Source organism: Ciconia boyciana, chromosome 1 (assembly GCF_034638445.1).
Source record: "Ciconia boyciana chromosome 1, ASM3463844v1, whole genome shotgun sequence".
NCBI classification, from domain to species: domain Eukaryota; kingdom Metazoa; phylum Chordata; class Aves; order Ciconiiformes; family Ciconiidae; genus Ciconia; species Ciconia boyciana.
In genome coordinates this window covers 219398202-219419565 of record NC_132934.1, presented here as the reverse complement: position 1 = coordinate 219419565, position 21364 = coordinate 219398202, and the positions used below count along the sequence as shown (strand labels likewise).

The 21364-nt window shown below is 53.1% G+C and overlaps 1 protein-coding gene across 1 annotated transcript in view; it reads right to left on the bottom strand.

The window, feature by feature from the left end:
- Window positions 1-21364, bottom strand: part of CLPB (ClpB family mitochondrial disaggregase) — a gene marked incomplete at its 5' end in the record, with an annotated part of 72268 nt that overhangs the window by 3016 nt on the left and 47888 nt on the right. The window contains 5 exon segments of the mRNA XM_072851007.1: window positions 2368-2524; window positions 5532-5693; window positions 8996-9040; window positions 11954-12009; window positions 15011-15088. Coding sequence (XP_072707108.1) covers window positions 2368-2524; window positions 5532-5693; window positions 8996-9040; window positions 11954-12009; window positions 15011-15088 — 498 coding nt within the window.

The following is a 21364-nucleotide window of genomic DNA, read 5'->3' as shown; positions in this document are numbered from 1 at the left end:
ACGCAGGGTTTGCCCCTCTGCCGCCCAAATTCCCTCCGCTCTTTGTCTTTAACCGCCTCACTTCTTCCTACACCTTCACGCATTTAACTCCACGCACTATTTAACGCAGGGACGCTCACAGGGAGATCCCTTGCACCCAAGGCGCTCTGGAGAGGATCCTGACACGCAGGGCGGTGGAGAAAGACCCACGCTGGGTGCTGGGTGCTGGGATCCCGTCCCAGCTTTGCAGCCTCGATGAGGATCGTTGCATCCCCAGCAGCGGCAAGAAGGGGCTCTCGGGCTCCAGCGGACCAACACCGGTGCCGGCACGCAAGGAAGCGGTGCCGGGCGCTCCGAAATCACCTCTTCTCCTTCCGCCGGCGCGGGGTGCGTCCCGGGTGGGGAGTTTGCTGCAGAGCGCGGGGGAGAGGGACAGCGCAGCCCGGCCGCGAGGTCTAAATGGAGCTGGGGGGGGGTCTTTGGTTCTAAGGATTTGGCCCGTTTCACTTTTCTGTTTTCTGCTAAAAGACACCAAGGGGTTTTTTGAGTAAGTAAGAGGAATTTGGCACGGCATGCTGGAAGAGGAGAGCTGGGGAAGGCAGAAGAGACAGAGCTGCCCCCAGTATCGGGGTTTGCCGCCTGTAGTATCTGCTGCTTCCCCTCACAGATGCCGAGACGCCGCGGAAGCAGCTCCTTCCCTCTATCTTTCCATTTATCTGCCCACCCAGGCATTTACGCTGACCTCCTGGCCGCTGCTTCACGAGGATCTCCAAGCCAAGAACTCAGGAAATTGCAAGGAGCTCCGCGAAACTCAATTGAGGGCAGGATTCTGAGGCGAAATGCATTTGCCGGCTATGCTCTCTCACCGCCGCTCGCTCACTGCAGCTGTCTGCTGTACAGTTCTAGAAATTAAAATTCAATGCTTTCCTCATTTAGCAGAAAAGCGCTTGGCATTTTAAAATGTTATTCTTGAAAGTTCAGTTGCAGGCATGCTTTGTCCTTTACCTACTTTGATTGAAGTTTAAAGACTCTGAGTTAAGCCAGCTTTGGCATCCACTTCTCAAAATAAAAAGGAAGAGACAGTGAGAAAGAAGCTGGAAAATACATTTGACGCCAAAACCCAACATTTTTTTCTGCTCCCGGGGAGCCGACGCAGCCGGTTCCCGGGCGCAGCCGCAGCGCACACCGCACACCGCAGCTGCGCCGGGCATTTCACTGGTGAGCGCAGCTCTCGAGACCGACCTTTAGGAAATACGGTGTATCCGTGCCGGCACCTGCTGCTAGATACCCTACGGAAGATGCGGTGTCCAGACCTTTAAGACCATAAAAGGGTCTTAGAGAACCAAACCTGATGAGTTTTTTAGAACCGATGAGAAAACGAGGGATGCGGCCGTCGTTCGTGGCTGCCTGGTTATCCACAGGCACGGCACCTCTCGCTGTGCCAGCGTCTGTGCTCACAAACTGCCGCCCATTTTAGAGCTAGAGGGGACGGCCCCCGGTGCAGGCGTCGCCGTCCGTCCGTCCGTCCGTCCTTGGCCCAGCAGAGACCTACCAGTCACTGGGACCTGCTGGTGCCACTGGTGGCGTCACCAACTGGTGGGCGAAGGCGGTGGAGGGCTGCAGACAAACGGGGACTCTGCCGCCTTCAGAGTTGTTCAGTTCGCATCTCGGAGGCTGCCCTTACCCTACTCAATTCTCCTTTTATTACCTAATTCACGTTTTTGGAAAATTTTCTACAGGACCCTGATGTGTGGGTCCAGGGCTCCCATTTCAAGGTGAAGCAGAACTGATTGAGCTCAGTCCTTTTTGGAAGGGCTGTGAGGAAACGCAACTCTTGCTCTTTAATGGGAGGACCTGTACCAGGCCCAGTCTTTTCTAGGAAGCATTTGGAAGGGTCCTGAAAGAAGGAAAAGGGTGAGGAGATAAAGGAGCGCAGGATGAGGAAGGCTGCGAGGTGGGGTATAAAGCCTTCTCCAAAGGCAGAGCTCAAGGATGCGACCTCGAATAACGAGGATTTCAGAACAGGGCAAGCCCGACGCAGAGGCATCACAGGAGGGAGAACGGTGGAGATGGGGGTGTGGGACTTCTCAGCAACCTAGAAGCCATCCTAGAAGGCAACAGCACGACTTCCCGGACCCACACACAAAAGATCAGGCAGCTGCCTTCCCTTCTGGCAGAGGAGCATCCCCGAGGCTCGCCCCAAAGCCGCAGTGCCGGGAGGACGTGTTGGTGCGGACCAGCCGCAGGGGCGAGCAGCGGAGGGGTCTGGGTGCTCCCCCCGGCAGAGGGATGGCTGAGCTGGTGTCAGATGAAACCAGAGGGACCCGCTGCGTTAGGAAGGAGGGGGATGCTTTGGGGATTTGGAGTACGACATTAAAAGACCAGTACCTAAGTTTTCTGCCATCCTTTTCTTGCTCATCTCCATGGCCTCTTGTCGGAGCTGCAGAGCGTGCTGGGCGATCTCATCGCTTGCCACGTTGGAGGTCATGATGAAGATGGCATCCTTGCAGTCAATGGTTTTCCCCTTCCCGTCCGTCAGTCTGCCCTGCAACAACACCGAGTCAACACAAGCAGCGTGAGCAGGTGCCACAGGACATGGCCAAAACACGAGGCAAAAGGACACGGGTCCCGTTTTGCCCCTGAGCGGATTTGTTTTTGCAGGGACGCCCAGGGACGCAGGCAGGAAGGAGGCAGGGCTGAAGACGTCCCCACCTCTCCGAGGAAGGGCAGTGACCTGCCCTGCACGTGGTCCCAGCCTGCCCCATCCAGGACACGCTCGATGGAAGCCCTGGCAGATGGGGAGGTGGGCTGGGGCAGCCCCTATGGCTGCCATACGTCACTCGGCCGCCTCTGATCCTCTCCCTTCCTCCCTGCCGTGGTTTTGGGTCCGACACGTGAGCTCTGGTGAACCCCACGAGTGCAGGTGAAGTTGTTGTCACCTCGTGCCTCTGTCCCACCCCTCTAACAGAGGCTGTTGCCCCTTCGGTGAGTTCGAAGGACTCTCAGCGGCAGCCCGGGCTCTTGGCTCAGCCCTGGGGTTTAGGCTGGGATGCCGGGCTCGGTGCTGGAGTGGCTGAGCCGTGAGCCGTTCCCCCGTGCGGGCTCTTTTTGGGGGCACGGCGGGCAGCTGCAGGCGTCGGTGCCTTGAACAGCTCCAGCAACATCACCCAGAAGGTCACCAAAGCCTTCCAGACGAGTCGGTTCAAAGCTCCCCGCGGCGCCGTGGCCATCCGGGAGGGCTCGGAGGGGGCTTTGCGGTGGTCCCAAGACACCACGGGGAAGCACAGGCTGCTAGTAGCCTGACCGAAAATAAGCAAAGCCGAAAGAACCTTGCAGAAATAACCGGGTTATGGCTATAACGGAGTGAAGTAAGCAACGGAGAGGCCGTGACAGCAAGAGGCAACTGAGCATCCCTCACGCCTGCGGCATCGCCTGGCAAACCAAACCAGGGCAGCCCAGCACCGCGCTCCGTGGCGGGGGCGACCGCCGCCGCCGCAGCCGCCTGCTGTGGCATCAACCCTTCCTCCTACCGAACCAACGCAGGAACCCTTCAAAAGTACTAGTTCTCTTGATTAATAAAACAAAAAAAGAGAGAAAAAGAAGGAAAAAATAAGCAGGTCCCCAGGCAGTTTCTTTCCTCGATACGTCTCCAGCAGCAGATATCCAGCACAATGACACAAATCCTTGTTGGGTGCTTGAGATTAACATTTGGGTTATTGCCCTGTCAAGTGCGTGGTACAGGAATTGATTTCACATTTAGCTGCTGCTGCGATGATCTATGCAAGAAAAAATTGTGTTATTAATCCTTCAAAGAAAAACAAAAAAAAACCCCAACCCCCAAGACCTCCCAGCGCATTGCTCTGGAGTTCGGTTGCCTCTCAGGACAGAACCGGGAACCTTAAAAATAAACGGAAAAGCTCGGAGGCGACAGGCTGAGGGCTCAGCAGAAGATGCCGAGCCTGGAGACAGGCGTTTGTCCCCGGCTGCCACCGACTTGTGCGAGCGAGCCGCAGCTGCCCAAGGCAGGGCATAGGCAAAGCATCCCCCAGAGACCGGCAGACAGCAAAGGACTCCCAACGTCATAGATTTTGGTTTCGCTTCCTCGGACAGCGAGCTTCTGCTCTCCTGCCCGCTGCCAGCAGGATCGGGCAGTGCCATGCGTGGAGATGCCTGGGATGAGTACCGAGGAGCTCACGGGCACGGACCTGCCTCCAACACGCACGATGCTCCTCGGGTACCCACCTTGTGAGAGTCTGGGGCTGCTACCGGGGAGTTCACCCATCTCCAGAAGAAACCAAAATGCTCCTGGAGATGCCAGGGAGGAGTCTCGTGGAGCTACCGGGAATGGACCTACCTCCAACATCGACAAAACTCCGTGGGGAGCTACCTTGGAGGAGTCTAGGGCTTCTAGGTGGGACTCCGGCTGTCTCCAGAGGAGGTCAACACACTCCTGGAGACGCCTGGGAGTTTTCCTGGAGAGCGGCCGGGCACGGACCTTCCCCCAGCACACACAATGCTTTCGGGAGCCCCAGACTCCTCCAAGGTAGCTACCCAAGGAGTTTTGTGTATGTTAAGGCAGGTCCGTGCCGGTAGCTCTTCAGGACTCCTCCCAGGCATCTCCAAGAGTGTTCTGGCTTCCTCTGGAGACAGCTGAAATCCTGGGAAGCAGCCCCAGAATCCTCCTAGGTAGGTAGCTGAAGAGTTTTGTCCACGGTTGGAACTAGATGATCTTTAAGGTCCCTTCCAACCCAAACCATTCTGTGAGTCTATGTTTGGGGGAGGAAAGGTGTGAGACAAATCACATGCCACCTGAAAAGTCATAAATTAACCAACCCGAGCTAAAACCCAGCAATTTGTCCTTTACCTAGTTTGCTTGAAGTTTAAAGATTCTGAGTTAAGCCAGCTTTGGCATCCAGTTCTCAAAAAAAAAAGGAAGAGACAGTGAGAAAGAAGCTGGAAAATACATTTGACGCCAAACGTTAGGATACTGGTGGACGACGAAGTCCCCAGACCACCCTGCTTTTCTGGTGTTGTGACAAGACCCTGAGCCGTGCCTGGGACCTCGGAGATGATTTCCTCCACGCCATGGAGATGCACGTGGGAGGTGGGCGCAGGGCACCCACGTGAAGAGGGCCATCGCCATCCTGCCTCCTCTCGTCGCTCCTGCTACCTGCCGTGGACCGGCAGCCCAACTATTCCTGCACCGACCTGTCACTGGGGTGGTTTTTCCTTAGCGGTATCCCAGTCTTCACTGTCACACCTTCCCGGTGACGTAAAACAACTCAATTCCCAAGTTTCCAACCCTCCCATCATCGGCTTTTTCTTTGCCCAAAGATCTCATTTATTCCACCAGGAGACCACAGCATCATCCTGTTTCCTGGTGTCAAAATGGAGAAGAGGCTGACTGGTTAGCTCACATTTTTTGGAAGGGACTGGATTTGGGATTTCAGCTCCGCTCCAGGACATCTCCCGCAGCCGTCGTCCCTTGCACCGCTCGCCGTCACCTTCCCAACGGCCCCCGTGCAAACTCTGACCCTGAAACACGGATTTACCTCATCGAATAGCTGCAGCATGATGGTGAGGACGTCTGGGTGGGCTTTGTCAACCTCATCGAAGAGCACCACAGCATTTGGACACTGCCTCAGCTTTTTGGTGAGCTGCCCGCCCTCTTCATGGCCCACGTAGCCAGGCGGAGAGCCGATAAACTTGGCGACCTAGGAGAAAGCCACAGGACACGTGAAAGCTGATGCGTGGATGCCAGGAACGAAGCCCTCCCGGTACCGAGCAGCTCAGCAGGCAGCCACGACTCTTTGCTGCAGACAAATCACGTTCTATATTCTTTGTGACATCTATCGCACCCCGGGTATCCCAAAATCAGCTTAATGAGCAACAATTTGGCAAAATGCAGACTGGTGGCTGCTGAGCAATTACCTTTCCCAGAGTTTTCCACTGGCAGGAGACCAGGCACAACCCCTGCTTTTCTAACCGCTGTCCGAGTCACCTATCCCAGCTGTCCAAGACCCATTTTTGTGTCCTTTAGCCTTTTTAAGAGCAAGAATTCAAAGGATTATGAGTGGCAGGTGGCTCTGGTGGGGAATCAAAGCTTGGGAAGAGGCCACAAGGAAAATATTTTTCCTGTGTCAATAACCGGCTTCGTTGCTTCTCGACACTGCGTTTTTTTAAATGAAGTTTAAAAATGTAGAAGATTATTGAGAAGAATATTTTCGACAACAGAAATGTTTTGGCAAAAATGACAAGTAATTTTTGACGTACAGCTTGGAGCATTTTCAAGCAACCCGGGTCTGTGGGTGCATCCGAAGTCACAGTCCTTTAGGTTCATAAAAGTCGAAAAGAACAACATTATCGGTTTGTTAATTCTCCGTGGTTCTCCGGGACGCTGGACGTGCAGAGCCAGCTGGTTGAACGGGAAGCAGAAGGAATTCACGGAGCAAAATCCTGAATCCTCATAAAATAAAGAAATTTCCTCTCCTTAATCCAGGAGAAGGAAGCAGCACAGCTGAAGGGTGACTCTGTCGTGGCCTCAGTGCTGGCGAACGACGGAAGCCGAGTGTGCCGTGGGACGGCCGCGCCGGTGTGTCCCCTTTCGGTGAGCCTGGCTCCGCGGGGCTGGCAGAGGAGAGGAGCCACGGCAGCTCCTCCATAGCCAGCGCCGGCAAGCACCGAACTTCTCCAACACAGGAAGGACGTGGAGCTGCGGGAGCGGGTCCAGGGGAGGGCACGAAAATGGTCCGAGGGCTGGAACAGCTCTGCCGTGGAGAAAGGCTGGGAGAGTTGGGGGTGTTCAGCCTGGAGAAGAGACGGCTGCGGGGAGCCCTTGCGTCCTTTCGAGATAGAAAGGGCGTTTCTAAGAAAGACGGGGACAGACTTTTTGGCAGGGCCTGCAGCGACAGGACACGGGGTGATGGTTTTAAACCAAAAGAGGGGAGATTTAGACTGGGTCTAAGGAAGAAATGTCTTACGCTGAGGGTGGTGAGACCCTGGCCCAGGTTGCCCGGAGAGGTGGTGGATGCCCCATCCCTGGACACATCCAAGGTTGGCCGGGGCTCTGAGCAACCTGCTCTGGTTGAAGATGGCCCTGGTCACTGCAGGGGGGTTGGACTGGGTGACCTCTAAAGGTCCCTGCCACCCCAAACCCTTCTGTGATTCTCCCATTCAAGTGTCTCCTTTTTGCCGAGCGACGCGATCCGGCTGCCCGGGGAGAGCTGCGATCTCCCTTCCCCGAGCACAGCCGCTCTGCTCCGCCGCTGCCGCCCCTGCCCACTCCCACGGACACGGGCTGCCGAGGTGAGGGGTCCTGCCGACTCGGGAACAGGAGGGCAGAAATTAGCCGACGGCAGCTAATTCAGTGCATTTGTTTCACGGCGCCTGGGGCTACGTGAGGCTCCCCAGGCTCCTTCAAAGGACGCCGTCTCCTGGGCTGACCTCCTGATCCTTGTTTGCTCGAAAAATTTATATTGCTCTCGCCGCAGTTCTCTACTTTATTCCTTCCCTTTGCTCTGCCTCTTGTCTTTGTCAGGGTGCAGTATTTTATATCTTACATTTCTACTGCTGCTCCTAAGTCCTCTTTCTTTCTACTGAATCATCAACATGGCTTTATTTTTATCTATTTTTTACTCCTACGGTGTAGGACCCTATCATAACCGATCTATCAGGCCAGCTGCGAGCACGTCTTTATTTTCTCTTCCCACACCCCTTCGCTTCACTGCTTTGGATAAAATAACACGTTTTTCCTGACCTTTTCTAGCCCTGGCCGTCCGAGGGCCCTGCAATTCCTGATGATGATGCTGAGGCTCCCACTGCCTCACGCCAGGTCAAAACTTGTCACAGCCCTTGTCACAGCCCGGCACGCCGAGCGTGAGGGTCTGCCTGACCCCTGCCCGCTCGCAGCCTGGTCTGCAGGGAGCAGAGCCTGGCTGCAGCCCTCAGCAGCAAGAAATGCAAAAAAATGGTATTCCCATCTCGGACTGGTCCTTCTGAGATCCTCCCCAGCACCTTCCTCCTCCTCTCCTTCAAGACATCATCCTCCCAGGTCCCAGCCAGCGAGTCTTCCTCCTCCTCCTTCTTCCCTGCCTCCGTAAAACAACGCAGCAGCTCCGACGTTTATGGGGATGATCCCCAGATCCCTCATGGGATATTTCTCATCCCCTGCTTTCATAAAAAGTACACAGCCATCAAAATAAAAATATTATGAACCTGTCTCAGCTAGGACCTTGCTGCTTTCTGGGGAGACAGAGCCCTCCGAAGGGATTTAGGGCCCCCCCAGCCCCGGGGGTGACCCTGGTGCGATGTCCCACCTCTCCTGCGGCACCAGAACTGGGCAGGAGGTGTGACGGGAGGGGTGGACGCTGCGCCGTGGTCCTGTCTTCTGCTGGATTCTCCCCCGTGGGAGGCACGCTGAGGCGGCGATCCCGCACCGGGCTCGGCAACGAGTCGGAGGTAAGGCGGGGAACGGGGCTTGGGGCTGAGCCGTGCCTGCCCGGGTGCGGGTGCACAGACAGCCCCGGCACGGCTGGGCGACGCACGGCACGTGGCTGTGCCCAGGCTGCAGGTTTTCACGCACAATGTGATCTCTTCTCAGCCGCTCTCCCCCCAAGGGTCGACGCCGCGTGCAGAAGCCACAACATCAGATACGAATTATTGGAGCTTTTCTTGCTCCTTGGTCTCTGATCCTGATTTTTTTGAGTTCTGTTTGCTTTTTTGGGCTGGTATTTCCCATATTGCAATTTACTGCACAGCCCGGAGCGACTGCTGTTGCTCTGTGTCTTTGACACACCAAACTGCCCGTTTTCTGGAGAACGTGGAATTAATTCGGGAAGGTCCTGGATGCCGCTGCCAGGGTGAGACAGGAGGTGCTTGTCGTGTTCAGCGGCAGCGGGGAGATGCTCAGCACCACCCAGGACAGAGACCAAACGCAGGGCATTGACCGAAATGGTTTAAATTACCCATTAAACTCGAAGCTGCACCCCTCGGAAGCAGAGATAGCCCATTTACTGACCTCGTGCCTCTCCTGGAACTCCGACATGTCCAGCCTGATGAAACCCTGCAAGAGAAAGAAATACTTAACTCGGGATTTGATTAACGTGCTCAAAGCTTCGCTACATTTAGAAGGCTCCTCTGGAGCCAGGCAAGGGGCTGGCTGGCTGAACACACGGTTTTGTGCTTCCCAAGGAGTGGAGTGGCCAGATCCACCACAAGACACTGAGGGTTATTCTGAGGAAGAGGAAGATGATGGCAGTTTCTCAAAGAGAGCCAGGAACAGTTCCCACTGCCGGCTCACGGCCCCCCTGGCCGAGATTCACTCCAGACGCTCTGCTCGTCGCTAGAGCCGGGGCGATACAGATGGGACCGAACCAGCAACTTGCAATTTGCTAAATAAAATGGATATTATTGCTGTTCAGCTTTTTAGAAATAAATAATGAGAAGGCGGTAATGCCTCTCCGCAAAAATAAAATAAAAATCAAAATCATAAAGCCGAGGTAAACTAGGTCCGTGGGTGATCATCTCAAAGAGATGAGATTGTCAGAGAATTTACAGCTACTACCCAAGCTTCCTTTTTGCATTTGAAAAGCCGATGATTCACTGCAGACACTGAATTTCCTGGGCTTGCAGCTATAACCTCGCTCCTAGAGGTAGGAGAATAGAACAGAACAGAACAGACTGGAAGAGAGTATTGCAGCTGGAAGGGACCTACGACGATCACCTACTCCAACCGCCTAAGAAGAAGGCAAGCTTGAACTTCCCCAGCGTCAGCGCAGGCACGGTCAGCCGGCCACGGCGGCTCTTCATCAACACCCACCCATGGCAGCCCGCGCCTCCCCGCTCCGCCCCGCGCGACTCTTCCCAGGCGGGATCAGGCAGCGATCCCCCGTGCTGCTGAAGACCCTTAGAGGCCGGTTGCAAACGAGCCAACACAGATATTACCCTCCAGCTACAGCCAGAGACCCAGGTGGAACAGTTATTTACCGGGAAGAGCGGATGGAGGTGGGAGGACGCGCAGACGCTGGGAACAAGAACAGGAATCGCGTAGAAGGAGACGTGTGTCTGTGCATGCACCTCACCCGGACACGTGTACGCAGCACGGACGCTCACAGGGGTCATAGAATCGCAGAATCGCGGAAGGGTTTGGGTTGGCAGGGACCTTCAAAGGCCATCGAGCTGACCCCCCTGCCGTGAGCAGGGACATCTTCCACTGGAGCAGGGCGCTCAGAGCCCCGTCCAACCTGGCCGTGAATATTCGGCTTCAGAGCTGGGACATTTACCAGCACACAGGGAGCCCAGGGCTCTTCTGGTCCCCGGTGATGCCGAGGGGCACCAAACCAAGACGGTGCTGCCGCGAACTCCCGAGGAACGGAGGAAAGCAGGAGGATCTGCCTGGTTTGCCACTCTCCCGTGAAATGCCGGTATTTTAGGGGGGGGTGGTGGTAAGACCAGGCCAGTTTAGGACAGATTGCAATTCAAAACAGCCACATTTCCCTGCAAAATATTTAAAATCCCAACAAACTGCCCAGGGCAGAGCGAGGTGTACAAAACCGGGGCCGTGCACGCCGAGGAGCATCCCACCAGCGTCCTGGCAAACAGCTGGCACAAGCAAAGCGGAGCCGGGCTCTGCAGGACCTGCGTCGCTGGGGTCCGACCCTGCTCCCGGTCCTCCTGCCTCCGCGTTCGTACCACGCAGGCCGGATAAGGAGGTTAGCATTTGTCACGACCTTGCAGCCTCTCTAGCAGGATGAAAATGGGACGGTTACGGGTTTTCTTTTCCTAATCCGTCAGTTCCTGCGAGTTGCTGCACCCCCATAACCGCCCGTGGGGTTTATGACCCCCCTCGCACCGCTCGTTACTGCACTGACGGCCAAGCTGATTCATTACCAATAAAACTCCGATTTGTGCATGCTATTGAATTAACACAACATTCAGCGTTTAACTGATTTCTCCATTTGATGTTTGGCCGGGCATTGACCAGTTCCAGGTGTGGGAGTCGGGGATGGAAGGTGCTTGAGACCCAGGAGCCGGGATTTATTGCTTCTGGAAGGCAATTATAGAAGGATGAGGAAAAGAAACCAGAGCAGCCATTTTTTACAGCGTCGTTTTACTTTTGATCTTCCTTCTACATGGGTCATTTTATCTTGTGTCCCTTCTCCGCTGGAGGATGTGGGGGAGAGGAATTAATCTAGCGTCGGCGCAGGGGGCAGTTCTGCTTGCGTTTCCTCCTCTTCCCCAGCTCCAAGCTCCGCTGGGCACCTCTCAAAGGCAGGCTTAAAGAGGCTTAAATGCGAATCGGGGAGCGCGGTTTTAAATGCTTGGGGTCTAAAAAATCTCAGCCATCCCTCAACTATCCCCCTACTACGTCACTACCACCTAGAAATAATTCTAACCCATCTTCACTAAAAACTGCCCAGCCGGTAACGAACTAAACCACACAAACTGCTTCTGCTGTTTGGATCCCAAACATTTCAGCACCGAGAACGCGAGCACGAGATCAACGCTGCCATCTCCACCGGCCGTGCTGGGCCAACGCGACGAGTGCTGCAGCCGGGGACGCGTAAAACGCATTTTCAGTATTTCTACCCTTCGAACGACTTACAGTGTTGTTAGTAACAGAGGCAAAAAACCACGTTCGCAACACGGGATGTCAAAATGACAGCAACACCCAAAGGGGAACGCAAGATACCGTTCAATCCATTTAGATTTTTTACAAGTCAAATACACCGGTAACATGGAGAGGGACCTTCCCAGGCTCGTTTCGCCGCAGCGGAAGCCCTTTCTCGCTGCGCACGGACAGGCCTCACGTTTCTCTTCTGCGGATGAATTCAGCCCGCCGCAACGCAGCCGGGCTGAGCGGCGAGCTGGACTCCCAGCCCGGCAAAGCCCGACGACGACCCTGCCGCCAAGAAACCCAACCCAGCCCGTTACCGAAAGCACACGGACGGCGGAAGGCGAAGGGGAGAGGCCTTACCTTTTTGACGTCCTTGTGGATGTACTTGGCTGTCTGCTTGGCCAGCTCGGTTTTACCTGTTGCAAAGACGGGAAGAAAAGACTCGTGTTAAAGCAGGTTTGCCCGCCGTCTGTCCGTCCGTCCGTCGTGCTAACGCCAGGCGTAACCCACACGCGTATTTTTTTTTGCTGCAGATGCGCTCGTGGGAAGAGGGTATCGCTGTCGGACCCCCGATAACGCCCTGCCGAGGGCCCTGGGCCGGACGCAGCCGGGCAGTGAAGAAGGAGAGCGGTATGGCGGTGCCGGCTGCTTCATTTGTAATAGTTGATTCTTACATGATGGGCAGAGAGATCTTTATTTTTTTCCACAAAAAGGTGTGGTCAGATGAGGTTTTTGCTACATTTACTCTCTATATTCTAAGTTTCACGTGCAATGTCTTTTACTCTCTGGATAAGGAATTTCAGGGAAATGGGATGTTCTTTCTTTTTTTTGATTTATACAAGGTGCCTGCCATAAAATTCTAGGATAGGACCAATCGGTAACGGGGCAAATCCACACTGACACGGACGAACACGCACCCCAGCTCACGAAAGGCCGGATCCTGTCCTCCCAACCCATCCATTCAGGGAAAAAAAACTGCATTAAACAGCCAGGCTCTACCCTGGGTGGGAGACAGCCCCCAGCAAACCCCTCTTCCCTGGGGCTTCCCTGCTGCCACCCGCTGGCGCGTAATTGCTGGGTTTATCAGGTTTATCAGGTGGAGAATTTGGGCTGATTTCGGCTCCTGGGATTACCAGCGAGGGCGAGGTGCAGCCCTTCACAGCCACGGAGGATGCTCTGAGGGGCGACAGCGGTACCTCGCACCCGGTCCGGCTGCACTGCACATAGATCCGCTTCATATTTAACTGGAGAATAAACCCTCTGATGTGGTAGGGCAGAGAGCGGGCACAGAGATATGCCACAAAATATGCCATATCGCTAAATAAAAAGATGGAATCCTAAATAAAAAGATTGTGTCTAAGATAAAAAGATTGTGTCTTAAATAAAATGATTGTGTCTTAAATAAAAAGATTGTGCCTTAAATAAAGAGATGGAATCTTAAATAAAAAGATTGTGTCTTAAATAAAATGATTGTGTCTTAAATAAAAAGATTGTGTCTCAAATAAAATGATTGTGTCAAATAAAAAGATTGTGTCTTAAATAAAAAGATTGTGTCTTAAATAAAAAGATGGAATCTTAAATAAAAAGATTGTGTCTTAAATAAAATATTGTATCTTATATAAAAAGATTGTATCTTAAATGAAAAGATTGTCTCTCATACAAAAAGATGGTATCTTAAATAAAAAGATTGTATCTCATATAAAAAGATTGTATCTCATATAAAAAGATTGTATCTCATATAAAAAGATGGTATCTTAAATAAAAAGATTGTATCTCATATAAAAAGATTGTATCTTATATAAAAAGATGGTATCTTAAATAAAAAGATTGTATCTCATATAAAAAGATTGTATCTTATATAAAAAGATGGTATCAAATAAAAAGATTGTATCTCATATTAAAAGATTGTATCTTAAATAAAAAGATTGTATCTTAAATAAAAAGATGGTATCTTATATAAAAAGATGGTATCTTAAATAAAAAGACTGTATCTTAAATAAAAAGATTGTACCTTATATAAAAAGCCAAAAAAAGGACAGCCTTAGCGGCGTATTTCACGTCTGCCGCGGCCCCACCCCGCCACAGCCGTACTTCGGTGACGATGGATTTGGCGGGTCAGAGCCGCAGGATCACTTAATCAGAGCACCGCCAAGGGGCTGCACAGAGGGGGACTGATCCCTGTGCTCGGCAGCCTGCGCTGGCAGGTAAAACCTCCGCCAACATTCAGCCTCTTACTTCAGTGCAAGCTTTGCTGACTTCGTGTGTTGCGATATCGTAGACCCCACCGTGTGCGCGTAGGGTCTGCCTGTGTCCTGACACCTACTGTGTGTATATATATATATATATATACGGGTAGATGAAAGGGTCTTTAAAGAGCTTCACCGCTGTGGGAATCCACTGAAACGTGGAGACACACCAGGTATTTTAGCCTGCAGAGATTTGGGCCTCCAGGTTGCTGTTACATCAAGACCTATAGAAAATATCTGTTGGATACAATGCAGTTGTCAACCGTTTTGCTTTTTTATTTCAATATTCATTTTTAGGGCAGTAAAAGAAGGGGGAAAAAAAACCCAAACCCCACGGAAATACACGGGAGTTGAAGAGCTGACAATTTACATGACTGAGCCTTCAGACCTGCTATAGGCAGTGCAATGAAGTCTCAAAAACGTTTCTTACCGGTTTTTATACAGCTTTATAGCAACTCATTTAGAGTTAATACCAGGAGCCTGCTCAGGCAGCAATCGGTGTGTGCGTCCCGCTGCATTAACCCCTCCAGCACCGGCCTTTGCCCAAGGACCACGGCAGTCGGCGGATGCAGGAGAGGCACCGAGGTTGTTTCAAGTGTCACAGGTCGGTTACTTTAAAGCTGCCTTTTTTTTTTTTTCCCCTCCCTGACTAAAAGTCATTTTGTCCATTTCGTGAACTGATCAGCTGTCGTGTTGCATTTTATTGTGCTTGAGGACAAATATTATCGGTGTCAATAAAATCCCGTCATTACAAAGCAATCCTGGCCCTCAGGACCAAGATGAGCAGAGATTCGGTTTGCAAGCAGCAGATTTCTATTACCCCACCCACGGAGGCATTCCTCCTGGAAAGCACAGGGCTGTTAAATAACATGTTTATTGTGAAAATCGCCCCTTCTTGAGACTCGGGACAGCTCAGCGTGAGGCCGCCTGGGCCCCAGCACGGGAGGTGACGTGTGTGCTGGAGTCCGGCGGTGGCTGTGCGGCACGAGCACGGGCTGGGTGACCAGTTGGGAGGATGACAGCACTTTTTTAACTGGTATTTTATGCAGAGCCGGCGAAAAGAGCTACGGGCATGCGGTGAGCCCGGGGAGCAGCCCTGCCGCAGCCCCCTCTCCCAGCCCAGCCGCTCCAACCGGGCTCTCTGTCCCTCTCGCCGCAACCCAGCCGTTACCTATTCCAGAGGATCCCAAGAAAAGAAAGACCAGTGGGTGCTCCTCGTCGTACCAGCCATTTTCCTTCCTCCGAATAGCTGCATTTAAAGACACCGAAAACAAAAAGGGAGGGGGAAAGGCATATAAATCAATGACACAAAAGCAAGTATAATTATCACTAAGTATACACTATGTTTTACTGCTCTCTGCCCACTCCAAGTCCTCGCTGCCATTAGTGCTATCTAATTTGATTAGCCAGCCAAGGCCCCAGAGACACCTAATCAGGTTAGCATGGATTTGGAAAGCTGCCCAGAGCAGATTTCGGATAAAGTTTTCCAGGATGTGCACTCAGCGTTGCCAGGGAGACGGCGAGGAGGGGGGACAGGGATGGAGGGAGGGATGGACGGACGGACGGACGGATGGATGGAGCGAGGGGAGGACGCGAGAGGCACGCCGCCTTGCCAGCTCGCAAGCGCAACCTTTCTGCAAAAAAGCAGGTTTGAAGGGGTTTTTGCATTATTTCTCGCGTGCAGATGGGAAGAGGGAGGTGACTGAAGGTCACAAAAGCTCTGAACCGGTGCAAGTCTAGAAGGACTGGGGAAGGAGAGCCGGTTATCTGCGTGCCCGTCTGGACGGCGACGTCCAAGGGCGTCCTGGTTGATACCCAGGGAAGATTTTACAACAGGCAAGGAGAGTTTGGAAACCGAAACACCCAATTAACCTCCCAAAGTCCTAGTCCTAACAGCACACCCTTCTTCAGGACAGACACAGGGGATGAGAGCTGGCGATGCCTCCCACCCCCGTGGGTGCCCACAGCCACCCCAGGTGCGATTCAGCCCCACTGAGCAGCCTCAGACCCTGTGAGCACGATCACCAAACCCGTAACAGCACTGCACAAGGCTTATCTGGAAGATAAGGAACGGCTTTTGAGGTCAAGAGGATCAAACATAGTCACCTGCGGGCTGGATCTGGCCCGTGGGGCACAAAATCGACTGCCCTGGTTCAGATCAAGGGTCCGTTGCTGCTTGGCTTTTTGTCTGAGTAAATAATTCTCAGCGTTTTAATATTAGATACCCCCTTGGTTGGACGGGACTTGATATCTGGTGGTTGGTGGGCACCGGGAGATGGACTAGGTGTTTCCTCTATCCGCTGCGGGCATCAGCTTGGTGCAGCGATGCTCCCCGGAGCGGTGTGCGAAGCAGCAGCCACAGAAGGAGGCTCAGGGACGAGTAAGTCCCCTCAGTGGGACCCCCCCTCCCGTATTCTGCTGCCCCCCAGCTATCTTCAGCTCTGGGGATCTCCTGTGCCCGCCGTGGCGTGGATCCTCCACGGTCTCGCTTCCAAGTACCTGCCCAGCCTCCCCTGGAGTCCAAGCCAGCGCCGCGAACCCTTGAGCAAAGCCCTTGCTGAGCACAGCCTATGGAAAACAGGCTCCCCGGGTATTTGCACCCTGAAACATTTTGAAGTGACCACCAGTAAATGTGAAATAGGGGTGCAGGCGGGTAGGGTGGCTAATCTGCCGCAGTGCAGGCAGTGGCTAAAGGGGGCAGGGAGAGGAGGAGGTATTTTGTGGGCTCCGTTCTGAATTTTGATCTGCAGGGGCTTCAGATCTCCCCCCAAAAAATCTCTCCCGGATTTTGTAAGGGATGAACCAAGCTCTTGTTTCAGGATGTCCTCAAGGAGGTAAGCCCTGGGGACACGTAAGGAAAGCATTGCTGGGATTTGTCTCCCAGTTTGTCTTAAGTGGGGGAGCAGGCGCTGCCCAAGGGCACGGCTCTCCCCCTGAGAGCAGAACAAGCCTTGACGGGGGACAGCAGCGCAGTTATCCCCGTGCCCAGACTGCTGACTCTGCCCCCGAACCAAACCCCAGCCCCAGGAAACCAAAATCATCTGAGCTTGCTCTGCTCCAGCAGCCCTCTGGGTGCAGCACCACGTGCTGCTTCCCACCGAGCGCCGGGGATGGACTGGGACCGAGCTGGAAGGGACCACGGGACATGAAACACTCCGGGACCACGGCTTGGACATAATTTGGCAACTGTCTCCAGCAAAACGACGTGGTGCAAGGCTCCAGAGCAGAGCGCAGACCTCACCAGACCACAGCTTGTGCCCTGGGAGCTAACCACGGCGGCACTGCAATCCACCGAATTCCCAGCCCCTAGTTCGGATGCAGGGAGACAGACTCACATCTCAGCCTTCCTGATTTATCTGCATTATTTAAACATGGCCTGTATTACAGCTCTTAAAAAGAGTTATTCTTCATACGGCTCGGTGCACGTTGTAAAGCCTTTTGTGGTATTTTGTAAGGAACGACAGAAACTAAAACCGTTATAAATGACGGGGAGGCTCCGCCGAACAAGGTCCCTGCAAGCGTGCTTTTCGAACGGCGCACGGCAGCTGCCAGATGTCAGCGAGACCGAAGATGCTGCACGTTATGTTCGATAGAAGTAGGGCACGGAATGGGCAAGATGCCTGAGAATGATAACTCTACGTTATTTTTAAGGTAGCAGAGGAAAATAGCAGCATCAGAGGTAGAATGAAGAACAGAGAGAAATCACTCAGAGATCCGCAGCTCGACCGCGCTTTTAAAATAAAGCTCTTTAAACGCCGCTGCACAGGTGGCACCGCAAAGCTCTGCGGTCTCTGCCTTTCGGTGGCTTCCACAGCAAACATGGGAATAAAACCGCTTCTCCTCTCTTTGTGACCGCCATCGCCAAAATGCAGCCTGGGACTGAGCCTCTGTCCTTGTCCCTCAGCTGCCCATGTCTCCCCGGAACGGGGCACTGGATGGCACCGCGGGGAGCTGCGGATTTGTTTTTTCCCTGGAGCTGGCAGGAGAGCATGACAGTAACCTTTATAAATGGGGAAATCCGAATTTGACCTGAGAAAGAAAGAAAGAAAGGCTGACCACTAAACCCTCTGCTTGGTGGGGAAAACAAAAGCTCCCTAAGAAAAGGCATCCTAGCCGTGGCACGCGAAGACGTCTTCCTGCAGGAACAGGGAAAGCAAACTGACAAGGGAAATATTTAATAAATATTTCCATTTCGCATGTGAAAAAGATTTGCATGTAAAACCATTTAACAAATATTTCCATTTTGCATGTCAAAAATCACAGCCTACAGCCTGACGGTGCCATGCTGGCTCTGCCAGCAGGAGCCACGGTGGGAAGATGTTAAATAACAGCAGCTCAGGTGAAACATTCCAGCAGCTGGATCGTACAGCTGCGGCGTGAATTTGCCACGCAGCTCTCGGAGTGGCTCCTGTTGCTGAGAAGACCTGCACGCAGCCGAGCTCCTCTGAGCCCGTGCCTGTGTTTGAGGAGACCCAGGTAGGGCGGAAGCTGATAGATGTGGTGAGGATGAGGAATACAAGTACGAAGCCTCAAGTGAGCCTGAAAACGGCAAGAAAAAAAATCAATCTGCTGAGGTTAACAACGAGAGGTTTGAGGATTGACTTGACCACAGGCGTTAAGTATCTCCACAAGAAAGCACACAACTCACTCATCTAGCAGACAAAATTAACGTGCTCCAGGGGCCGGGTGAATTCAAGCTAGAAATAAGGCAGGACGTTTTTTAATAATGAGGGTAATTAACCATTGCAGCGACTTACAAAGAGGAGTGTGACCGAATCCCTAATCCCTGCGGGCTCTGCAGGGAAAGATGAGGGGTCTTCCTGAAAGCTGGTGGTAGCTCAGCCAGAAGATGAAGGCTTGCATCGCTGCGCTACGCAAAGTAGCCCAAACAGTCGAAAAAGCCCAATTTAACCTTAAAATCCAGGGGCGCATCCACCCAGCGCAAGGGGACCGAGAGCAGGGATTGTGAAGTTAGTGGGAGCTCAAGCCCCAGCGCCACGAGGACTTGCCATTGAATGCCTGGACGCCATCGAGAAGCATTACCCCGTGCCTTCGCCACGCTAATAAGTCCTGACTCCTGTCAAGGCTTAATTAGCTCGGGCGTAGAGCCAGGCTGCGGGACCGGCCTGCGTCCGGCTCTGTCTCACCCTGCCCGGGTGTCTCCGCGCGGCCCCACGGACCAGCTCAGGTTGCGGCCGGCGGTGCGGCTTTGTTCTCTCGGAAATCGGGGGCAAAGCTCGGCGGGTATCCAGTCCTGTCCTCCAGCCGCTCACCGGCCACGTCCCCCCCATGGAACAGCCGCCGCAGGAGGAGGAAGAGGAGGATGCAGCTGTGCCGTTGACACGGAGGTGCAAGGAGGGTCTGTGCGAGCCCAGGCGTGCTGCAGCCGTCCCAGCCCCTGCACATCTCCGAGGGCATCCCACCGCGTGTCCCTCCCGGTGGTGCACGTGCTCCTTCCCTGCCCTTTATCGCAGCAAACGTGAGGTCAAATACCCGGGGTGGATATATTTTTAAAAAATTGATGGGGAATAACATGACCGCCGACAATTTCTGCAGCTATCTCAGCTAAGATAATAAAGGTAATAAACTTTTGCTTCGGGGCACGGAGTGACCACTTGCAGGGGTCAGCACGTTCAACGGTCCGAAGGCAGCGAGGTTAAGTGCGGTCTTTTTTCACTCCCCTCTGCAGCAGGATACCAGACTTTATGGGTAAACGCTCGTCTCGCTCATAGCAACTCCAGGGATATAAACCACCCCATAAAAAACTACCATAAAGTTAGTGCTTGTGGTTCGGTGTGAGATCCCGGCTGGCAGGTTGTTGATCGCCGTTAATTAGTGGGTTAGCTCGGTCGACAGAGTGAGGAGGCGCAAAACCTTTTCTATAAGCAGCTTTAAAAGGACGAGATATTCTAGCAGCCTTGCCTCAGTGCTCTTGAGGTTTGGAAAACCTGAAAAATTCCGGGTGTCACCAGAGAGGGGCCACCGCACCCCCAGGTCTTGCAGCCACGGCTGTAGGCAGCTCTCCTAGGTTGGCCGCTGCACGGTTCAGCTTCAGCAAGAGGAACAAAGATGCCATCCTAGGGCAGCGCAGGACATCAGCGCCGGGTCGAAGGATGAAAACCGCGGCTAGGAAAGCCCGCAGGAGCGCTCCTCTCCTTGGGGTCTGTACCCACAAAGCAGCCGCTGGCCACGTTGACCACGCCGATAGCCACGCAAGAAATCCGTGCTATGCCTCCTGGAAAGCTGTCCCCTTCCTCCTGTAACTTTGGGGATGGCAGAAAGAAATAAATAAAAGACGGTAGGTCACACTGCTTTACCGAAATTTCATTAAGACATTCAGACCCAATGTCCAAGCAAAGAGGCTGATGATGACGCCTGGGCCTTCTTCTTTGGAGCCATTTCCAGTGTCGCTGCAGTGCTCTCACTTTATTTTGTACATCTGTAACAGCGTAACTGTAGCGTGGTGTCTCCGAGAGGCCCTTCAGCCTGCTATTGAACTGATAAATTCACTGTATTACTTTACACAAATCAATACCCTAGCAGTTATCAGGGGTTGATGTGACCAAAATTGGTTTCAGCCAATTTGTGAGTGTAATAAATGTCCATTTATCAAATCAATTCATTCAGCGGTGCTTCTCAGACCGCCCGGGCTCAGGGTACCACGGGGTGATGTCTCCAGGTCCATACCCACCGTGGGATCGCTCTCCTCCGTCCAGGCTCCGCAGCCACGGTCCGGGGCCTGCCGCATCCCCGACGAAGGCGCTGGCGGGTGCAGGACCGCCCGTCCGGCCCCACTGTCGGTGGCTCTGGGATGCGGAAGAAGATGAACCTCAAACCAGACCAAAGCCGTTTCCTCGCAAAGACTGACCTGACCTGCAGGCAACCTGCCTCGCCATAACGAGCGCTACGCACTCTGAAACACCGAACTTGTAAAGGATCCTATCTTGTCCAAAATAAAACCAATTTCCTTCGGACGGGGGCAGGATGACATTCCTGCTCACCTGTTTTCCTTCAGCTTTGAAACACCGATTGATTTTCTATATTATAGCTGCTCGGCGTGTTCAAAGTTTGCAATTTTATAATGAAAAAGTAGATTTTCTGCACTACCCTTTCTTCAAAATCTCTACGCTAAAAAATAAACAACGCTTTTCCTTCCTCCCTCTTTGTTCAACTTCTGGATGAGTCGTAACAGATTACTTCAACCCAAAAGGTTTAGAAAATCAGCACTGGGAAGCGGTGGTTTTGAACCCCCCCGCCTCTAAGTGACCACTGCCTGGCGAACGCTATGTGTCTGTATAGAAGAGTATTCTTTCTCTGGCATGATATTTAGGATAGGAGATCACAAAACAATAAAAAATGTACTTTCAAAAAATGCCCTCCTTTGGTTTAGAACCTCAGACCAGAGATGCTTTCTGTTGATCCCCCAGAAGCATGCGCTGCTTCACCCTGGTGCCTCTGCATCTTCAAGTGAAAAGGCAAATGAGACCTAACCCGACTCAGGGCATGATTATTTCTGAAAGTGCCC